We start from the raw sequence: 20,153 nt of genomic DNA on the forward strand, positions 1-20,153 counted from the left end.
AAACACCATTGATATATCTGACTGTCATTGTATTATCAACATTATCAATAAATTGTCAACCTAGTTAGCCGAATAGACAGTATCGGTGCTTTAATCAACAGGCTACGAATTTGAATCCAGCCATGGGCATTTGTGATTATCTTTATGTGGGAGATGAATTTCATCGCCCGATGTGAGACCACATGTCCGCTTATTGGAGACTTGAAGCAACGTGAAAAATGTTTGACTTCTAGAACAGGGTTTCCAGATCATCCAATCTCCCCCATAGCACTACGGTATTTGACTTTCTATAGGTACACAACCTTTCGTAGGTGGGATTATTTAAAAAATAAACTACCTTGAAAACATCAGTTTATTCCATCTTGTTAACGTCAACTTGACCCCTGAAAATAAGTACAAAATAGAAGAAATATGTAGATGATGACACAAAACGAAACTCACATCCAAGGAAAATATTTTGATGTGCAGTGCACTGCACCATTGTAAAATGTTAGCGTGATTAACTATGCTGTTGTTAAACTTTACTAGCTTATTCAGAAATAGGAAGAAAAGACTTCAACATTTTCTTTAATTTGCTACTTTGGTTATATAACATCAGTAATATGGCATTTTTACTGAATATTTGCACTTCTTGCTCCAGTTATTTACAAAATTGTTGCCTTCTTCGCAATTATAACGATTGCATTGTAATTACGTTTTTGTGCTCCCCGGTTTATTATAGAATCTTAATCCCAGTATTATAAAGATTACTTCGCCATAAAAATCTTCATTTAATCAAAAGTTAGTAATTTAGCAAAGCAAAAAGCTAATACGGCATCTTCATGCACCAATAGGAGAAACACAGAGGACAATTTTAGTGCAAACAATAAAAGCGGGTTAAATCTACAGCAGAGCTAAAAAATTATTCGCTAATTATTTTAGTGAAGAAATGTTTCTTTATTTAATTATTTTTGCCATCTATACTGACACTTTCTTAACAGCTTGGCAACATTATCCGTCCAAAAAAGTGTGCAAGATCTTTTAGACTTTCCTGCAAACTGCGAAATGTTTTTTGTTGTTGTTGTTGTTGCTGTAGTAGTTTTGCTTTGTTTTAATTACATAAATTGTCATGAAACTATTAAAATTCCGGAATTCGGCTAACAATGAATTCAATAAAACATTGAATAGTAAAAAAAGTCAACTGCTAAAACAAATCTACTGGAAAGTCAGCAATCTTTTTTTTAAAAAAACCACCTACTTACCAGAATGGTTCGGCGACTATTCACAATGGCGATTTTAATTACATTAATCTTATTAAATACAAATGCTCACATATGAATATAAGAATTAATTAAGCATTCATATAATTAACCACGCATCGATATATCGTCAACCACTTGTTCTCTCGACTACTTCACATCATCACTTCAGGCAATGGATTTACATAATTAATGAGCATTCACGAAGAACAAGTATTGATTGTGGAAGAACCGTATACAAAAGTTAGTCATTGACTTTATCAAAGATACGTGAAAGTGTTACTGAGTGTATTTTCGTGCGTGTTGGACACACACACCAAGAAGCAGATGTTTGTTTTTTTTTTTTGCACAGAAATAAAACCCAGAAAAGTAACTTTCTGGAAAGTGATATCAAGGTTATCTCCTCAATAAGCGAGATTCCCTGACTATCTTTTGTTTGGTACCTAGGGCATCATCCTTGCACCCCCCCCCCCCTCCCACTTGCTTTTTTATTGGAAGATAATTTCTGTAAACCAGCTTTGTACAGAATTGTTTCTTCCATGGAAATGGGGAATGATCTGGAATAAGATTTGGAATTATTTCGTAATATTCATTTATGCGTTATAACCAATAATGGAAAAATTAGAGTCGTGAACATTATACTGTGCTTTAGTTTTCTCTACAGTTCCTTAACCATTAGTGAGTAAGTAGCTTATATACCATTTACTACTGACCTTCTGGAGGAAGAAGCTGAACAGTATTAAAGTCCTGAGACAATCGTTTGTATATTATTTGTTGTTACATGATTGAGATGCAGACAAATGTTTCAAGCCATCAGACATGTGTTTGGGATGCTTCGTTTCGTTTAAGTGGTAATTATACATCACAGTTTTTAATTGAACAGGACATAAGTTTCACTTTTTATGATCTGTGCTACTTTAGGAAAATTGCTTTCTTGCTATTTGATGCATTTAGTCGGCAAATGGAAGTTAAAATGTACTTTAAGAGATTAAATTTAATTTTGATTTCAGTACTTTCTTAAATCAGAGACCACTTTGCTAAATGGACTCCAGTTATGAAATAGTCTAAAAATCTATTTAATGCATATTAAATATGACAGTCACGCAAACGATTTCATGGGAATTTTTTCTCGCTGAGAACCTCTACAAAGGTCAGTACAACCGAGTTATTCAAGAGGTGGATACGTGCTAGAAGCGGGAATAAAAATTAAATGGAATTTCATTATATAAAAAGCCTTTTCTAATAATGTCACTCAAATTTAACAGTAGACCGACATAATTCTAGGCTATTAAATAAGAGAGAAAAATTTCTGATTTAACAAACCCTTCAAGTATGAAAATAATCGAAGTTTAAAAAAAATGGATTTCTTAAATAGCTTTCATGTTGAGAAACGATTCCGGTACAAAAACGAATCGAACATACTTATATGTTTTTCGAAATGCTTCTAAGTTGAATAAAAAGAAACCATGCAGTTACCTATATGGCTAAAGATCTTGCAACCCAAGGTTATTTAAGATAAACCCAGAGTGGATGAAAAGCTTCGAAGGTAACCCACGAAGAAATCTTTAACAGCCACCACTTCGGTTTGCCGATAATAGCAATGGATTTGTGATATTACCAATCATGAAATATGTTTAGTTTGAATAATATGCAACACATTTAACTGGAGAAGAGAGAACTCTTTTTCAGTCATTTTCGACGATGCTCTTCGATTAGAAAGACCTATATGCGTCGGTCTTTCACGTGAAGAACCCCTATTAGGGTGTTTCAAGTGAAAGTGAGTTAGCCGGTCCGATATGAAGGTATCGTTCGCCCACCGATTAGAGATCCCTCTAATCGGTGGGCGAACGATACCTTCATATCGGACCGGCTAACTCACTTTCACTTGAAAAACCCTAATAGGGGTTCTTCACGTGAAAGACCGACGCATATAGGTCTTTCTAATCTACTGGGCAAAATCAAACTGGGCAAAATATTGCTCTTATGTTAGAAAAAGGAGAATCCATTCCGATAATAGGGTAATCAATCCGTCTTCTGGGAGGAGTTTGTTTATTATTACAGGTCGGAAAATTTAGCTTTTCTTTTACGACCATTGCTGTTTTTTATGTGTAACTATTTTGCTTGTATAACAGTTGGAAAAATGTAAGTAGAGTATTAACAAAATTTAAAAAAGGTATAGCATAAAACAAAAATTTAACTAAGTTTATTTTTAAGAAAGTTTTCTATAAAATAAAAATAATTATACAGAAAAACAGAAATTTTTTCAAATGAACTTAGATATTCTAAACTTACAGTTGAGAGAACTGAGACACTTTAATGTCCAACCGATTAATTATTTATGACTTGTTGTGACTCTTTTAACAAACCCATGCAAAAAAAAATGTTGGATAAAAATACCATTATCAAATCTTTTTAATCTTCAGAGTCATCTCAATCGGTATCCGAATCACCAACACTTTCACTTAAACTGATCACCAAAGGTTCGAATAATTCTTCGATAATTCCGTCTCTGTCCCAACACATATTTTCTAATGAGGTGACATAAGAGCAATATTTTGCCCAGTTTTGAACGGTAATACTTTCAATCGCCTGTTCTCAAAGCTTAAAAAGTTTCGACATGTCAATATCCTCAGTTACGTTGCGATGGCGAACAAAAAAACTTTTCACTTCTGCCCAAACATATTCAATAGCATTAATATCGCAATGATATGGTGGTAGCCTCAAAGCTAGAAATCCATGCTCTTTGAGCATCGTGTCGAATTTAAATAGTTTAGTTGTGGACGAGTTTCTTTTGATCAAATTAAGCAATTCAATTTTTCGCATATCTGGGGAATGAGAAATGTTATTTGCAGAGCCAATCCATAAGAACTTGCTTCTTATTAGACCAATCTGGAAGTTTGTTTAATCGAATAGAGTGATATGAAGCGTCATCAATTATAACAACAGAATTTTTAGGAAGGTTTGGAATCAGTTTTTCTTCTGCCCACTTTTCGAAGATCGTAGAATTCATTTGCCCATAGTAATCTCCAGTAGTTGAATTGGCTTTGTATAGTAAGTTTGAATTTGGTAAAAAAAAACGTATTTCTCCACCCGCACACAAAATTATTATGCTCCGCGAGACATTTCCGGTTTGTAGCATTCCACATTCTTCTTTAGACTGCTAACATTTTCCATAAGTTAAATTACTATCAATCCAAGTTTCATCTAGATACACAATCGGTCTTTTCTCCTTCTTGAAAAGTCTTATTGCTGTCAAATACTGCGTTCTAGATAAAACAATGTCACTTCGCTCCTGATAAGTTTCCTTTTATTCTGGGACTTTTTAAAACAAAATCCGATTTCATGAAGTATTTTCCTTAAAGTGTCTCTTTTCCAAGGAAAATTAATTTTTTCTTTAAGCACAGGAATCAATTTCGGAACCGTTGGCACTCTTTTCTCGACCACGTAAAATTTGTGAATAGTTCTTATAACGTGTACATCAAAATCATTCAAAGCTACGGTTTCGATGGTTTTCTTTCTTTGGCGCTTTTTTTTTAGGAGATTTACATTTTGGCTTACCTTCACCTTTTGATTCCCTACGAATTCTTTTAACAGTCGACCCCGATACGCCCGCAATTGCACTTGCACGTTTTATGACTTGAGAAAGGGGAACAAGGAGACGATTCTTTTTCGCAGAATGTCAGCACATTATTCAATATTCTTTTGCAAGAGCTACTGAAACGTTTAACAACAGAACCTGTTGACTGTATTGGATCCATCATTAAAATTAATGATGAAAAAATAATGCAAAAAAAGCGACAACAAAAATTAAGCTAGTACTAGTTCAGCGACAGACAAGAAAGCACGTGATTTCGCATGTTGGCGAGCAATTCGTACATCCTTCATTTCTTTCTCCTCTTCAGCATGAATCGACTATTCTTGGCAAAATGCCAAGGAGAGACCTACAAACGGTGGGCGAACTCGTATAGTAGAGTTTTTTTTTTTTTTCCAGGAAACTCGGGCAAAGGTTAACCGGCAGGAGAACACACGCAGTTGACACACAAAGTACTCTTATACAAAGTACTCCACCTTATCTTGAAATTATGGTTACGAAATCAGAGGATAACTTGGATGGTTATGGGCGCCTAAGAACCGCTTGAGAACTGAAGTAGAAGAAGAGTCTATCGTATAGTTCCAGCATACCAGATCCTAAACTTTCTTCCTTCAGATTGGCAAAATATTCTGTTTATGGACGAAACATGTCCATGAGCTGACTTCTTTAAAATTCTCGAGTTATTCTTAAATCTGATCAACCGAAACATATCGCCTGGCATTAGCTTTCTCAAATTCGACATGATTCGAGATGTTTTTGGCGATCTACGCATTGTTTTCCTTTTTTTTTTTTTTTACGTTTAGTGTTAAAGACGATGTGATACAGTAAGACAATTTTCGTTTGCTTATCTGGTGACTCGGATTTTCGTATATGATTTAGGTGTGTTTGGGAAATTATATTTCACGAGGGCCTTTTCAACTAAAGATGAAGTATTATTCAGTCTCATACATGTATTCATAACATACAAACAGACCGAAGAATACACGATCTAATCTACTGACACCTTTGCTTCATAGCGTTTGTTGCTCGGAAAGCTGATGCTAAGACGTCTGTTTTAATAATTACTAGTTAACAGGGTCTGTGTACAGACGAAATTCTTTGCATTACGGAAATCAATCGAAATGCAAATACAAATCAAAGAAATGAAAACTGTCTTCTTGAAACCAGAGAAACTAAGTTTGATTTATAGTTCTTTAAGCTACTCAGTTTATTGCACATTACGTTCGGTACTAGCGTGTTCATAGAAAACGATGTTTAATTTTATTAGGAAAAGAATCAGGAAACCCGTAGCTCAGTCGATTTCGACGATTCTCTTTGTTTGGAAAGAGTTGGATTCGAATCCCATCTATATGGGATAAACGTTTTTCAAGGCTTCTCATTTCCAAGTTAGTTAGCCGGTCTTATACGGAACCAAATTTTTTTCTTCTTCTCTCGGAAACTCGGGTTTTTCCTCCCTCAATGCAAATAAACCGGCCAGAAGTACTCACACAATACAGAGACATAGAGTACAGTGGGAATAATGATTAATTGGATTCGGTTTAGAAAGCCTACATGGTATGGTATGGGTCAATGCATAAGCGTAAAACAGAACAGAAGATAAAAAAATTACCTTTTACTGCTATTCCTGCTCTACTACTGAAATTCTAAAACATCCCTTCAGATATCCTGTGGAAAGAAATTTGGCGCTTGCATCCTCTTCCTTAGGCCGCCCGAAGATAGACTTGAAGTTAAAGTTTAGTTGCCGACTGGATGAACTTTTCTAAGCCTTTCTTTGACCGGTTCCAGAGTTAGTCGATTTCTGACATGGGAAATTTGTCCCCGGAAACTCGGGTTTTTCTTCCCGTAAACTCAAGAAAATCAATCGACCGTAGAACCAACATTATTTCAGACAGTAACATATCCTGTTAGGGTTAGGTAGCAAAAGATGGCATCGCTTGTTTGCCGGTCTTTTCATCGGTGGCTGCCTATAATTAGTGATAGACATGCCTGCTATTTCTGATTGGCTACCGATAAAGACTGAACTGCCCACTCCGTTTCCGAAAGCTAGATAGGGTTTAAAGGCCTCGTCTATTCCCTATAAGGGAATAAAAGGCATTAGCTGATAGCTGAAGAAATTTGATTTTCTGTTTATACTTAAAAGAAAAACTAATTTAATTAAAATTACTTTAGCACGTGAGATTTGACACTTAATGCTTAGGTCATGTTTGCTACTGAGCGATTATTCTGAGCTATAATTATGTTCAGCTCATATATTTGATATGATAAATGATAATATACTATAAAAATTAGAAATTCAAAATTTCTATGATGCCTCTCCCTATACAAACGAATGGAAATTTCATAAAAAAGTGCTATTTTGCAAACAGCATTCTTAGACAATAATGTTACAATAACTGGATCCAGAGATGTTTCTGACTTATTTCCTGTAGACAATATATTTCCTATTAGTTTATATTTTCTATAGACAAGTAATTCTTAATTTAGAGAATTTTACTTTTTTCCCATGTTCGATTTAATAAAATAATTTAATAAATTTGAATCGAGATCGTAAATGTCGAATTTTATTAAAATCCTCCCAGCCGGAGTCGAGTTGTCATATGAGTACCAATGGACCAACAAAAAATCTAACCCACTTTCGACATTTGGAGAAAAATGCACCTGGAACGTAACGCTTGGAAATGTTTTCGATTAATTTGCTAAGCAGTGCTGAAGAAATAGTCAAAAGTGAAGAAAGAGCATTAATGATGTTGACTAAAACATTATTGTCACAGAAAAGAATTTTTCTGTTACTTGCAAAAACGACATGAAACTGGAATAAAGTTTTTTTTGTTTTTAGTATAGTTTTTTTTCCGAGAAATATGAACAACATATGCGAAGTTTCTTTTCATTCTTTTGAAATCAGAGTTTACTTATACGAACTTTTCACTTTGTTTTTTCATTCTTTCACTAAGTTTTATTGTTGAAAGTAACAAATATCGAGAAAGAAATAGAAAAATGCGCTCTACGTGAAACGAATACTGATTTTTTATCCATTTGTTACACCATAAATATTTAATTAATTAAAATTAGGATTAAAAGCCTAATTAATTTGTCGAATTGCTTAATGCACTTTAATCTACTGAGCAAATATTTGAAATTGGAAGTGTTTCGTGACGCCTTTGAAAGGAAAGGTTTTTGAAACCATTACAATTCCCCTCCTCCCCCTTTCCGTTTTCATCAGCAACTATTGCAGTTCCAAAAGTATACATTCCTTTTGAGTTCTTTGGAATATCTTTACAACCAGATAGACTGAATAACTGCCGACTCAACGGTTCCCGTTCTTTGTAACTGGATACAAAGAACCGTTAATAGGGAAGAAACTCGTGGTAAAAATCAGTAACGCATTGTTCGAAAAGAAACTAAAAAGTAAATACAAGATTCCAGGGCTGAAATTCCTTGTTTATAACAGAGCCTCACTTCCTTATTTATTTATTCGTGTGTTATTCATTAACCATCTTAACGATATGCTGGTGTTCTTAAAGAATTTATTTTAAATGTAATGCGTTGAATGTCTAAGCATCTTAAATTTTATCACATATCTAAAAAATCTCAAATACCGAATCTCCGACTGCCATACACTTATGGCATACCCTTGTAAGGGTATGGCATAAGTGGCCAATCGATATCCGTAAAAAGCTGTATAAAGTGAATATGTGTTTAACTAGTAGTATTTTGACATAATTTACTTCCAGATAAGCGTTTTGACCTCGATTTGATAATATAGTCGGCTATTTTACAGTTCTGTTACACGTAAGTTCTCTGGTTTGTATCTTTGTGCCAGCAATAAAAATCGGTTGTGCGATGTGGAGCTGAGAAGAAACCTCGCAAAAATAAACGCAACATTTCTGGGTATGAAAACTTTCTACGTAAATTTTATAATTGGGAGTGCGAACATATAAAACGCATACTAATATTTAGCCAGGAAGACCTCTGAGATGATTTTTCGAGAAGATAACTGTACTATCCAATTTGGATCTATCTATTGATTTGTTTTAGGATTGTGAAGTACAATAAAAGCATCATCATCAGCAGCAGCTTGATCCATAGAGCAAAACGTCAGAATTAACATTAAATTATTTGAATCATAAACCTTAATTTCATGTAATCTGAACCGATGTTTTTCTCCCTAATAAAATACGACGCCTAGAATTTCAAAACCACTCCCTCTATAATAAATACTTTTACATAATAGTTAGCATCATAACACATGATACCAACTAGTAGTAAGATACTAGAAACTTAGTCAAGACCGAAATATGCGGCGCGTCACTACTTCAAACTGAAAATGGTGGCGAATATTAATAAAATAAAAGTATACGGACTGCTTTGAATCGTTAGTTACTGAATAATCTAAATATTAAGTAACACTGCAGTATATCAGAGATCTAGAAGTTAAAACTATCAAAGGTCTACCTTCTGAGAGAGTCGTCAAAATGCATTTACGGAAACTAACCGGATCACCTTGAGATCAGCAGGTATTTACTTCATGACACCGTTACCAAGCCTTAACGATGCTCTCTGGTCGTTTCATTACGCAACATCTTACCTTGCTGAAAGTTGTTATATCGTAAAGGAAGTTATGCGCAGGTTCTCGCACTACACGTGTAGGGAGTGAGGAAAATCAGTCCTAATACGTCTAACCTTAATTTGTTTGGCAATAATCGGTTTAGAGCATTTAAAGAACCTAAGATGGGTTGTCTGAATCGGGCAGTTTGTACAGTTGTGATGTTTGTTGCAGTTCACTTGTTGGAAAGGCCTTTTCAAAACTGGGTGGTATCTTTGTACGAAATATACCTAATTCCATCGATGTTGATTACTTTCTCATAAGAATGCCATAAATTGCGTTAACGTTTATTGTATTATTGCACTCCCATTGGAGGTATCACGTTCTTAGTGATTAGTACTATCCTTTGTCTTGTAGAAATTGCTGCCGCGATATATGGATTAAAATGAGAGCTGCCAGTTCTTCAGAAATTTACAAAATTGCACGAGACTCTCGCCTCGATGACAAGAATGCGGAAATGTTAATATTTGAAAAGGATAACTGTCTTATGCAAATGTACATAGATATTTTAAGGAAACTAATTAGTGGTAAGTGAAATACTTTAATTTTGTAGTAAATTAGAATTGGCTCTTGTGGTTAACATCTTGATAAGGTAATCATATAGAAATTGATCAGAACTTAAGAATAATTATCAGTGTTATTTAATATGACATGAAAATAATGAAATATCAACACATATCCAACCTACGAACAGATGTTTCTAAAAATAATACTATATGCACTGTACTATTGTTTATAAAATTATAAGTTCATTTGAAGGTGCACTTATAATCTCATCACATATAAAAGTAGAAAACTCAAGCAATACATGAAGTATTAAACGAACTACTGCATACTTAGCTGAATCGCCAGCTCACTAATTCTTTCCAATCTTTCTAAGAAAGTTATCTGCTAAGATTCGCAAAAATAAATTGAAAGCAGCATGACGAAGTCGATTCGTGAATACCAAATACTTCAAAAGAAGAGAACCAATGCATGGTAAAGAATGAGATGAGACTATAACCGGTTACTTCGCCTAAATCCACGAAAGAAAACGTTGGTCCATTAATGAGTGTATTAGATGCAGAGCATCAGGTGAGAACGTGTAGTTGCATTCTAATTTTGTGTTTTCATTGACCTGCTAAAGAATGTTAAAATGACACCCAATAGAGTAGCTCAATTGGAGGGGTATAGAAAGCAATAAAAAAGGAAACATAACATGACAGTTACAAGAAATAATCCCGGTGAGTAAAAAATATGAGGAAGGAAAGCGAAGATATTGTGGATACAAAGTTCGTCGTATTTACAATTCATCACGATATATACAACATTTAAATAATAAAAGAGCTTGATATATTATCGTATCTAAGAAGTAGATTTCTCGCATAATCAATAGTTCATACTAACAATGCACTTTTGTTTTACCTTTTCCCAGAGTGAGGAATCAGGTTTTGCACCACACTTCTTTGGCTGAATATCGAATAGTGTAAACTGTGTTCCCCAAATGATCCGGCTGTTTTTTTTTTTTTTTTTTTTTTTTTTTTTTTTTTTTTTTTTCAAGTGGGTTTGATTGGTTGTTTGAAATTACTTCAGAGTAACTAAGGCTATGAAATAAGAGTCTGTTTTGTTATTATATATTTTTGTAAATTTTTATTCGACTGCAGGTTTGCATTTCATGCGGGATAGAAACTCCTATTACAGCCCTAATGTAACCTGAAAACTCGCATTTTACTTTATAATCACGATATGCACTCACAGCTAGTTGGAATGTTATTTGGAATTGGTCAGTCAACTGATTTCATTCTTGGCCAGTACCTATCTTTGAACTATCCGCCTAAACTTTTAGGAGTTCTCAGCAATAAAACTTCCAATTAAAAAATACTATTTTTTTTTTCTGAGGAAAAAAAAAAGTAAACGTCATTCTTTCTAGCAGACTGTTAATTCGAAGTATTATCCAAATGCAAATTTAGAAAAATATGAAATGAAATGAAAAAAATTACAATATTAATTCACTCTGCTACTTTCATCGATTTACTTATGATTTTATTAAAACATGGAAGTTTTATAGTTACAGTCTTACAGTTCTGACGATCGCCTAAGAATACTCCAAAATATAGAAACCTGAAGCATCATAAAACCATAAAAGAATAATAATTAACACATTAAGATCGAGTTTAATACGTTATATAACATTCTCGTAAAAGCACCTCATGATTTGAACATCAAATCGTATTAGAATACCTTTCGTGTTTCACATGTAGAGATTATTTTATACAAGAACATATTTTTCATATGCTGAAAATGCTCGCCAATTTGTTATATCAACACAGAACATAAAAGTGGCAACACTCTGTCCAAGTTGTAATAAATGTGAAGTGACCAGAGAAACTCAACAGAATCAATATTTGTCGATGGAATTCTCATTTGCCTGTTTGTACAATATTACTCTTCACTTCGCTTTCCCGATTGATTTATTTTTAAATTCTAGAAATTATTTCTTGGCTTACGTCCATTTTCTTCTTGCTTTTTGAGAGTCATGAATAAGGCCAAAACACTTACCTTGTTACGAGAACTGCATATTATCATAATGAGTCAATTATATCATAATATTATCATAATGATACAACTTTAATTTTGCGTTGACTGTTGCTATTCACTCGAACGGTGCGATTTTTGTTCTGAACTCGTTAAGAACTTTTTTAAAGCTAGTTGTATTATATAACATATATAATACAACATATATAATATGGTATTATATAACATATATAATACCATACATAACAGATTGTTAAATGTATAGCACAGTCTTTAAAAACTTGTTAATACTGAATTTGAAATATTCAATCATTAGTAATTACGCAATGCTCAAGGCTGTTCCCAAAGCAGCTGGTTGGTTGTTTTGAATTTACGGACGAAACAACGCAGCCTATGAAGTCAGCGTATTATGACTGTCAATTGAGTGTAATTGAGTGTAGGCGTTCTTATGGCGGTTTTTCTGCTTTGGTGGGAGGAAAAATCTTGCCACCTTCGTATGAGACGGGATAATTTTCACCCTCAGTTGAAAATTCCTGTAAAGGCTATTTGTCCTAGATAGAACGCAAAGCGCATCGTTGATACCGACTACGCTACGGAGACTCTACAAAAGACAGAAATAGAAGGAATGAATGAAGAGGAAGAAACATTTGTTCTGTAGGTTTGGAGATGAACCTGAGAAGTGGCTTAGATTCGGAGGAGAGTGTGGGAAACGGAACCTGATACTGATACCAATTCTGATAAATAGTGACCATAACAAGTATTTACCAAGAAATACAGGCAGCTGAACCTAAACATCTGTGTGAAAGAACCGAGTGAAATGGTGAGATTTGTTGATTTTTTCTGTACCGAATCAAGTATCTTTAAGGAGCCCTGAAGCTCCAACCCCGAATGTGTGAACAGTATTTCATAGTTTACAGATTAGGATTTGTATGAAGTTTAATAGCTATTAAATTTCATAGATAAGAGGGGAAAATAATGCATTGAGCGAAAGAGACCTAATTTCTTGGATGCGGAAGAGACAATATTCGTAATATATTTATGCAAAGAAAACTTATTATCCCATAAACAGAGATCTCATATTGTTGTAAACAACAAGGTTTGAGTGATGTTAAAAAGTAAGCAGAGCAATAAAGGACATTCTCTCTCTCTCTCTCTCTCTCTCTCGTCCGAGAAATAAACACCGGAATGAGTTTTACTGGCATTGAAATGAAAAGAGCTGTCACTCTATTAACGAAGGATTTGAGATTAGACTTTAGGATTGTTGTAGTTAATATTGTGGAAGTTTTGATGAGCTGCGTTATGCAAGGTTTAGAAATGAGGAAGTGGAATACATTTACTAATGATAGTGTACTGTCTCGTTGATATATAGAAGGAAGAAAGTGAATAAAATAACAAACCGTTGTAGAATCCCGTATTAGTTTTCAAAGACCGAAAAAAAAAATATCCATTCATCACTTATAATCTCTCTTGTTCTCAAATTATAATTTGAGAACAAGAGAGAGAAAGAGAGAGAGAGAGAGAGAGAAGAAAAAAAAACGCTGGCAACTCACTTGGAGAAATCAGACAATAGATAAGCATGATTTTCACAACTTAGTCGCTAGCCTCTTCTCTCTCTCTCTCTCTCTCTCTTGTTCTCACATTATATGTGATGAATGGATATTTTTTTCGATCTTTGAAAACTCTCTCTCTCTCTCTCTCTCTCTCTCTCGTCACTTATTTCGTGTGATGTATGTTTCCTTTTCTTTGAACTTTGGAAACCAACTACAGGTTTTACAATTCTATTCTTCCACCTGCACACTCTATCGTCTATATATCAACAGGAAGCACGCTCAACTGTCATAGAAATATCAAGAAATCCAACCCATTTGAGATTAGATTCCCAAAACTCTTCATTGGTATTTGTCTCGAGGTGAGATACAAAAGTATGAAGATTCCTTATTAAATTCATAATTGGAGAATTATACTGATGATCGTTTAAGCAGGGAAATTTCATGGTAGAATAGAAGCCAAGAGTTAATTTTTATTCGCTATTTTTAGAAGCAACTGAATTAATTGACGTTGGAATTATCGTTAAGATTTGTTGGGATGAATATCGGCTACATCCCAAATAGAAAACAGATATTAGTATAATAAAGAGAACAAAAAAGTGACGATATCAAAAAAAAACAAAAAAAAAAACGTCCACTCTGGCAATAACTTTTGGAATAATCTGGGAAATGCTATGATACTTTTCTGGTAACTACTTTGGATACCAGATACGAAGCTCTTTTGTCTTTTTGGAGAAAATGGGGGTCACTTAATGAATGTTGGGTGTTTAGTATGGTTGGAGGATGTAGACGAAGATCGTCAAGACTGAGTTATGAAGGCTCAACCAAAAAAGCAAGCAAGACTCATGTTTTTATGTTGAGCCCATACACTAGAGGTTTGTTAATCAACCTATAGTAGGAGAATTTGTGATTTTTATAAGATTAACAACTGCTCACAGGTGAAGTAACGTCTTGAGCGAAAGAAAATCCTAGTTTTTTAGAAGCTGAGGATGCAATGGTTGTGATGTGTTTATTCCAGGAGAGGCTTGATGTCAGAGTGATTCCAAGAAGGGAAATCTCATCTTGTCTTGAAATTTGAGTGTTGTCAAATGTAATAGTGGGAGAAAATGGTTCTTTTATACTTGTTGTAAGATTCCTGCTTAAAAATCATTCTGAATGCGTTGACAATTTGCTTGCAGTTGTTTCAATTTTTGATATAAACACGAAAGACCAATGGACATTTCGATGAAAGCAAACTGTGATATGCCTCGTTTTTCTCTTTTGCATCTTTCGTGTACATGTACACATTTTGTAACGAACGAAGTATTTAATGAAAATTTAAAGTTTAATGAGGAATGTTTAATGAGGTTTCCGTGCCAATAAGACTTGTTCTAGTAATACGATGAATGTAAATGTTTGGATGAGAAAACCGAAACCAATCACTGAACTAAGGAAATGGTGGTCCTAGTCGTCACAAAAATCATCCCACTTGGCATTTTTATAATGCCAGACATTGTGCTGGTGTTAGTAGCAGGATTAGTGAGCTCCAAGATAGAAAAAAGTTAAGATTACAAACTTATCGGAATCTCGTCTTGCTTTTGAATCAGTGCAGTTGATCAGAAAAATATCTACAAGGAAGAATAAGGATGACTTCACTATTCGGAAAATTTAACTGATGAAAATTAACAGTTAAAGACGGGAAATTAAGTAGATTTCAATACACATTCCGGCTATTGATTTAGATATATCTTTATGCAGATATATACAGATGTCACTTACTCAGCGTATATGCAAAATACTCGGCCACGTGCGTCACCATATGTTCTAGGCAACTATTTAACAATGCTGCTGGTCAGTAATCGTCAATTGTGTCAATGACAATCAGAAAAACAAAGGATCTTTCAGATATCGATAAAGCGCTTATTGTGGGTGCTCGTCTGGCTGAAGCTAAGATTTTGAAAACAACAGAGTTGATTCATTTCTCAAAAGGTAAAATATCCGGTGTGTGTTTAATCAGTGGAAAAATGATCATTATTACTCGTCTAAGAGGCGTAACTATGGTCTTAAGACAATCTGTCGGGAACGAAATCGCAGTCGTCTGAGAAGGCTTGTACGAACAAACAGAACTTCCTCTGTTGACCGAAGCAATTAATAAAGGCTGTTCCCGACTAATATTTCACCGAAATATGCGCAGGGAATTGAAGAGGATCTATATTAGCAGCTGCATGCCAATGCGTAAGCTACTGAGTTCTGTGAAGAACCGGAAAGTTCGTTTATACTGCTGTCAGGAACGCCGTGACCGGACAATGGAAACTAGTCATGTAGTCGGACGACTCACGGTATGTCTTGTTCTGTATCGACGGTAGGCAGAGCGTTCGGCACGAACCCATGAAGAAATGAACCCAGCTTGTTTTATTAACACAAATGAAGGTTCTGAAGGTGGCTCATGTTGTTGGGGGGGTGTTCTGTTGATACGGAACGTGTCCCCTGATATTGCTGCAAGGCCGGGTGTACTCCAAGGAATAACTGAACATTATTGCCTATCACGTTCATTCTGTAATGTTGACTTTTTACCCACCAGTTGACAGTCGCATCATGGACGACAATGCTACTGTCTATTGCACAAGAATTGTTCAGGCGAGAATGACAGCTACTTCCACCATCTTCCGTTACTACTACAAAGTTCGGATCCGAACCCCATTGAGAATATATGGAATATGTTAAAAAAAACAGATCTGGGAGGAAAATTCTCTTCCCCTCACATCCGAGTCAGTTCAAGGGTTGTCTGGTATGCTGCAGACGTAGATGCAATCCAACAATGTGGAATCTGTTCCAAACTGCATATGTGCTGTAGTTCGCGCTATATCACTTTCTTGGAGCACTGCTCATTGCGATTTTCCCAGTCACACACCAACTATTTGAAAATTAACACTGTTTCTAATGTTAATTTTTTTTACTCTAAAAAAGGTCATAGCTGTCGACATAATATATCCTCCTCCTACGTATATTAGGCTAGTGACCCGTTACATTAGTATTAGGCATCGCCTATTACGATTTGAAATCGCGAACGCCTCGAGGATGAGGTGGTCGTATGTACAGTGTGTCCTATGTCTGTAGCTGCGTGTGTTCACGGGGCCTGTTCTGGAAGACGAAAAACCCGAGTTTCCCGAGTTTTTCGTCACCCTGTGTCTCGGGTTCGTTTGCCCCGTGTGAGACCGGCTAATTCACCTTTAGTCGAAAGAGCCCAGATAAAGGTTCCTTACGTCTTGGACGGGAATCTAACTGAAGTCTTTCCGATCAAATGTCTATACGATTCTATACTACCGACTGAGCTACGGACGCTCTAATATACCATCCTAGAGAGTTTAAATTAATCACTACTTTTTGGGCTTCTTCGCTAAAACAACCTCTCTGCCCCTTTGTACGCATACCAGCCACTGAATTAGAAACTTTTATTAAAGGAAGCCCATCACGGTATTAAATAAATATTTCTAGTTCTAGCTGGTACGTGTAAAAGGAGCAAAGAGATTGTTTTAGTGAGAACCCCAAAAGGTAGCGATTAGTTTAAACTCTAATAATCTTATATTAGACCGACTGCTGTGACCTTTTTTTAGAGTAAAAAAATTAACATTAGAAATAGCGTTAATTTTTCAAATAGTTGGTGCGCGATTGGGAAAATTTTAATGAACAGTACTTGAAGGAAATGAAATATTTGTTTGGGTTATGAAAGTTAGGTGTGGCTTTGCTAACTGTAGAAATGAACATTGTTTAAGTTAGAACTAAAACCACATAATTGAATTAAATCTCAAATGCTTTGGCCTTTATCAGTATGTAATATTTTTCTTTATTGAATTTTCATGGTCATATAGCTTTGAAGGGACGTGGAATATACAGTAACAGATTTAATTTTTAATTTTAAATGTAAATCAAAGTTAATGCATTGCTGTTGATTTTTGATTCACTGAAGTATATTGGAAGGAGAACTTTAACCGTTGGGACAGGATGTTCTCCATTGACCAAATAAGAGCCGTCTGGTGAATGAAGAGCATCACACACGAAATTGTGTGTGTGTGTGTGTGTGGAGGATAGCAATTATTGAAACGCAAAAGGTGAATTTCGCATGATGGAGATAAAGACACCAACGATTCTTACGTTTAGACCTCGTGATCTGTTATTACTTAGTTGATTGCTTATACGATAATATGTTTGCTTCCATACACACAGTCTTCGTTTTCTATCAAAATAAGTGCAGATAAATTTAATCGCACGGTTTTAGGTCACTATCCTGTTTACAACAGGCATGAAGTGGATTAAAAAATATCCTTGTGTAGTCTCTAAGAGAACAGGGTTTCCGGATTATTTGAAAAATATAAAACAACAAAAAAAAAGATATAAAATTAATCATTCCATCCATGATACTAATACATTACAAGTTAATAACTTTTCGTGGGAGGGAGGAAGTCATCTAAACAAAATTCAGAGTTGATTTTTATATATCAACTATACAACGATAATAAAAGCATATATATATATATTTTTTTATTTTATTTTTTTTTTTTCAAAAATAGATTTAATGACTTAAAAAACCAAGATAACTTATAAAGATTTAATAAGAATAATACAACTAGTTTCGGCTTATAATAGCCTTCATCAGGTATTCTTAAAGGAAGAGAATAGTAATAAACTTTGAAATATCTGAAAACTGGTAAATACAGGTAAAAAATTGCCACACATAATTGATACATAAAAAACGTTGTACTTTTTCAAGTTGTTCTAACAGGCGTGCCATTGTTTATTGCAAGTGTGCGTACAGACTCACGTGAACGCCAATATTGAATAACTGCAGCATGGCTATTTGGGATGTTATAACTCAAATTGTTGTTTAAGGGGACAGGATTCAGCAAGATTTCCCTTGATTCTATAATTTTTCTCTGAAACTCATCATCACAGCGAAAAATATTTTCTGATTTATCCCAGCAAACGGAGTGGTCTTTGTTGGTTATCACTAGGTTTGTTTGAAAAAAAGAACGTGACTGGATAACGCAGTTGCATGTGATCTTTTGTAAGAGATGTCTCTTTTATGATCTTCTATACGTTGCTCAACAGATTTGTCAGTTTGTCCAAAATAAGAGATATTGCAATCGTACCATCATTTATATACACCTGGATGTTTTAGGTTGTGATGAGGAGGCTTTGGACATGCAACTGCGTTATCCAGTCACGTTCTTTTTTCAAACAAACCTAGTGATAACCAACAAAGACCACTCCGTTTGCTGGGATAAATCAGAAAATATTTTTCGCTGTGATGATGAGTTTCAGAGAAAAATTATAGAATCAAGGGAAATCCTGCTGAATCCTGTCCACTTAAACAACAATTTGAGTTATAACATCCCAGATAGCCATGCTGCAGTTATTCAATATTGGCATTCACGTGAGTCTGCACTCACACTTGCAATAAACAATGGCACGCCTGTTAGAACAACTTGAAAAAGTACAACGTTTTTTTATGTATCAATTATGTGTGGCAATTTTTTACCTGTATTTTCCAGTTTTTAGATACTTCAATGTTTATTACTATTCTCTTCCTTTAAGAATACCTGATGAAGGCTATTATAAGCCGAAACTAGTTGTATAATTCTTATTAAATCTTTATAAGTTATCTCGGTTTTTTAAGTCATTAAATCTATTTTTGAAAATGTATCACAACAACCGAGTTGAAGCATATATATATATATATATATTTTTTTTTTTTTTTATTTATTTAACTTGTTAAAATAAACATTACACGATAGGCAACAATGACTATTTACATATTATAAGTATATATTTACAGAGAAAGAAAAAAACATTTTCCTTTCGGGTGTACAATAGAGATATAAATGAATATTCAAAATTAACAGTTCAGGTTTCATTCTGAGTTATCATTCAGATGGAGCACATTGTCGTCGTCAATCCAGAAGAGGGTACCAGTTGGATTCCACTCCTCTAGGAATTTCGCGACAGTTCTTGTTTCTTTGAAGTGCTCAAGTTCCAATAGAAGCCTGCTTTTTAGTTTCCGACGGAGGATGTGCATGAGGGTTTGTGCAGCTTCAGTGATCGATGGGTGCTGGTTACTTCTTGTCTGTTTTAGGTAAAAGCTGTAGATGACGGCCTTAGCGCAGATGAAAATGAAATTGCATGTTCTGTGTCTGTTTTCTTCTGTGTGGACTAAATTCCAGTAGTCTTCTTGGCTGTGTGTGTAGTTACAGGTGCTAGAGGCGGTATTCAGGGCATAGGTGATTATCACTTTGTTTGCAGGGCAGGTCAGATATGTGTGTTCCAGGGTGCCTGAAACGTCACAGAATGGACACAGATCCGTTTCTCTTAGCTTAAATTTGTAGAGCTTTGAAGGAGTTGGTAAGATGTTATGCCATAATCTCCACTGTATTTCGGAATCTGGTTTGGCACATTGTGATTTATATGGCAGATCCCACTGAAAACTGTGTGGTATATGCAGCCTTGTAGATGAGAGTGTTAAGGCTGAATATAAGAATGGTGAGGATGGGGACACTGACATGAGGAAGTGGTATATTTTCTTGTAGTTGGAGGGATGAATTGGAAGTGAGGCTTCAGATTGTACAAGATGAAATATTGGCCCCGAGCAGTTTCTAGAAGGAATACGGATTTCCTGAGGTGTAGCG

The 20,153-nt window shown here is 34.9% G+C and overlaps 1 protein-coding gene across 1 annotated transcript in view; it reads left to right on the top strand.

The window, feature by feature from the left end:
- The window catches only part of LOC150110643 (alpha-tocopherol transfer protein-like), a 41,736-nt gene that overhangs the window by 7,402 nt on the left and 14,181 nt on the right, over positions 1 to 20,153 (top strand). The window contains exon 2 of the mRNA XM_090403682.1: positions 9,791 to 9,960. Within this exon, the coding sequence (XP_090259808.1) occupies positions 9,819 to 9,960 (142 nt within the window). The 5' untranslated portion in view covers positions 9,791 to 9,818. The remainder of the gene's footprint in view (positions 1 to 9,790; positions 9,961 to 20,153) is intronic.

This window comes from Typopeltis vanoorti, chromosome 1, assembly GCF_054136105.1.
Source record: "Typopeltis vanoorti isolate ZY-2024b chromosome 1, IOZ_Tvanoo_1.0, whole genome shotgun sequence".
Taxonomy (NCBI): Eukaryota; Metazoa; Arthropoda; class Arachnida; order Uropygi; family Thelyphonidae; genus Typopeltis; species Typopeltis vanoorti.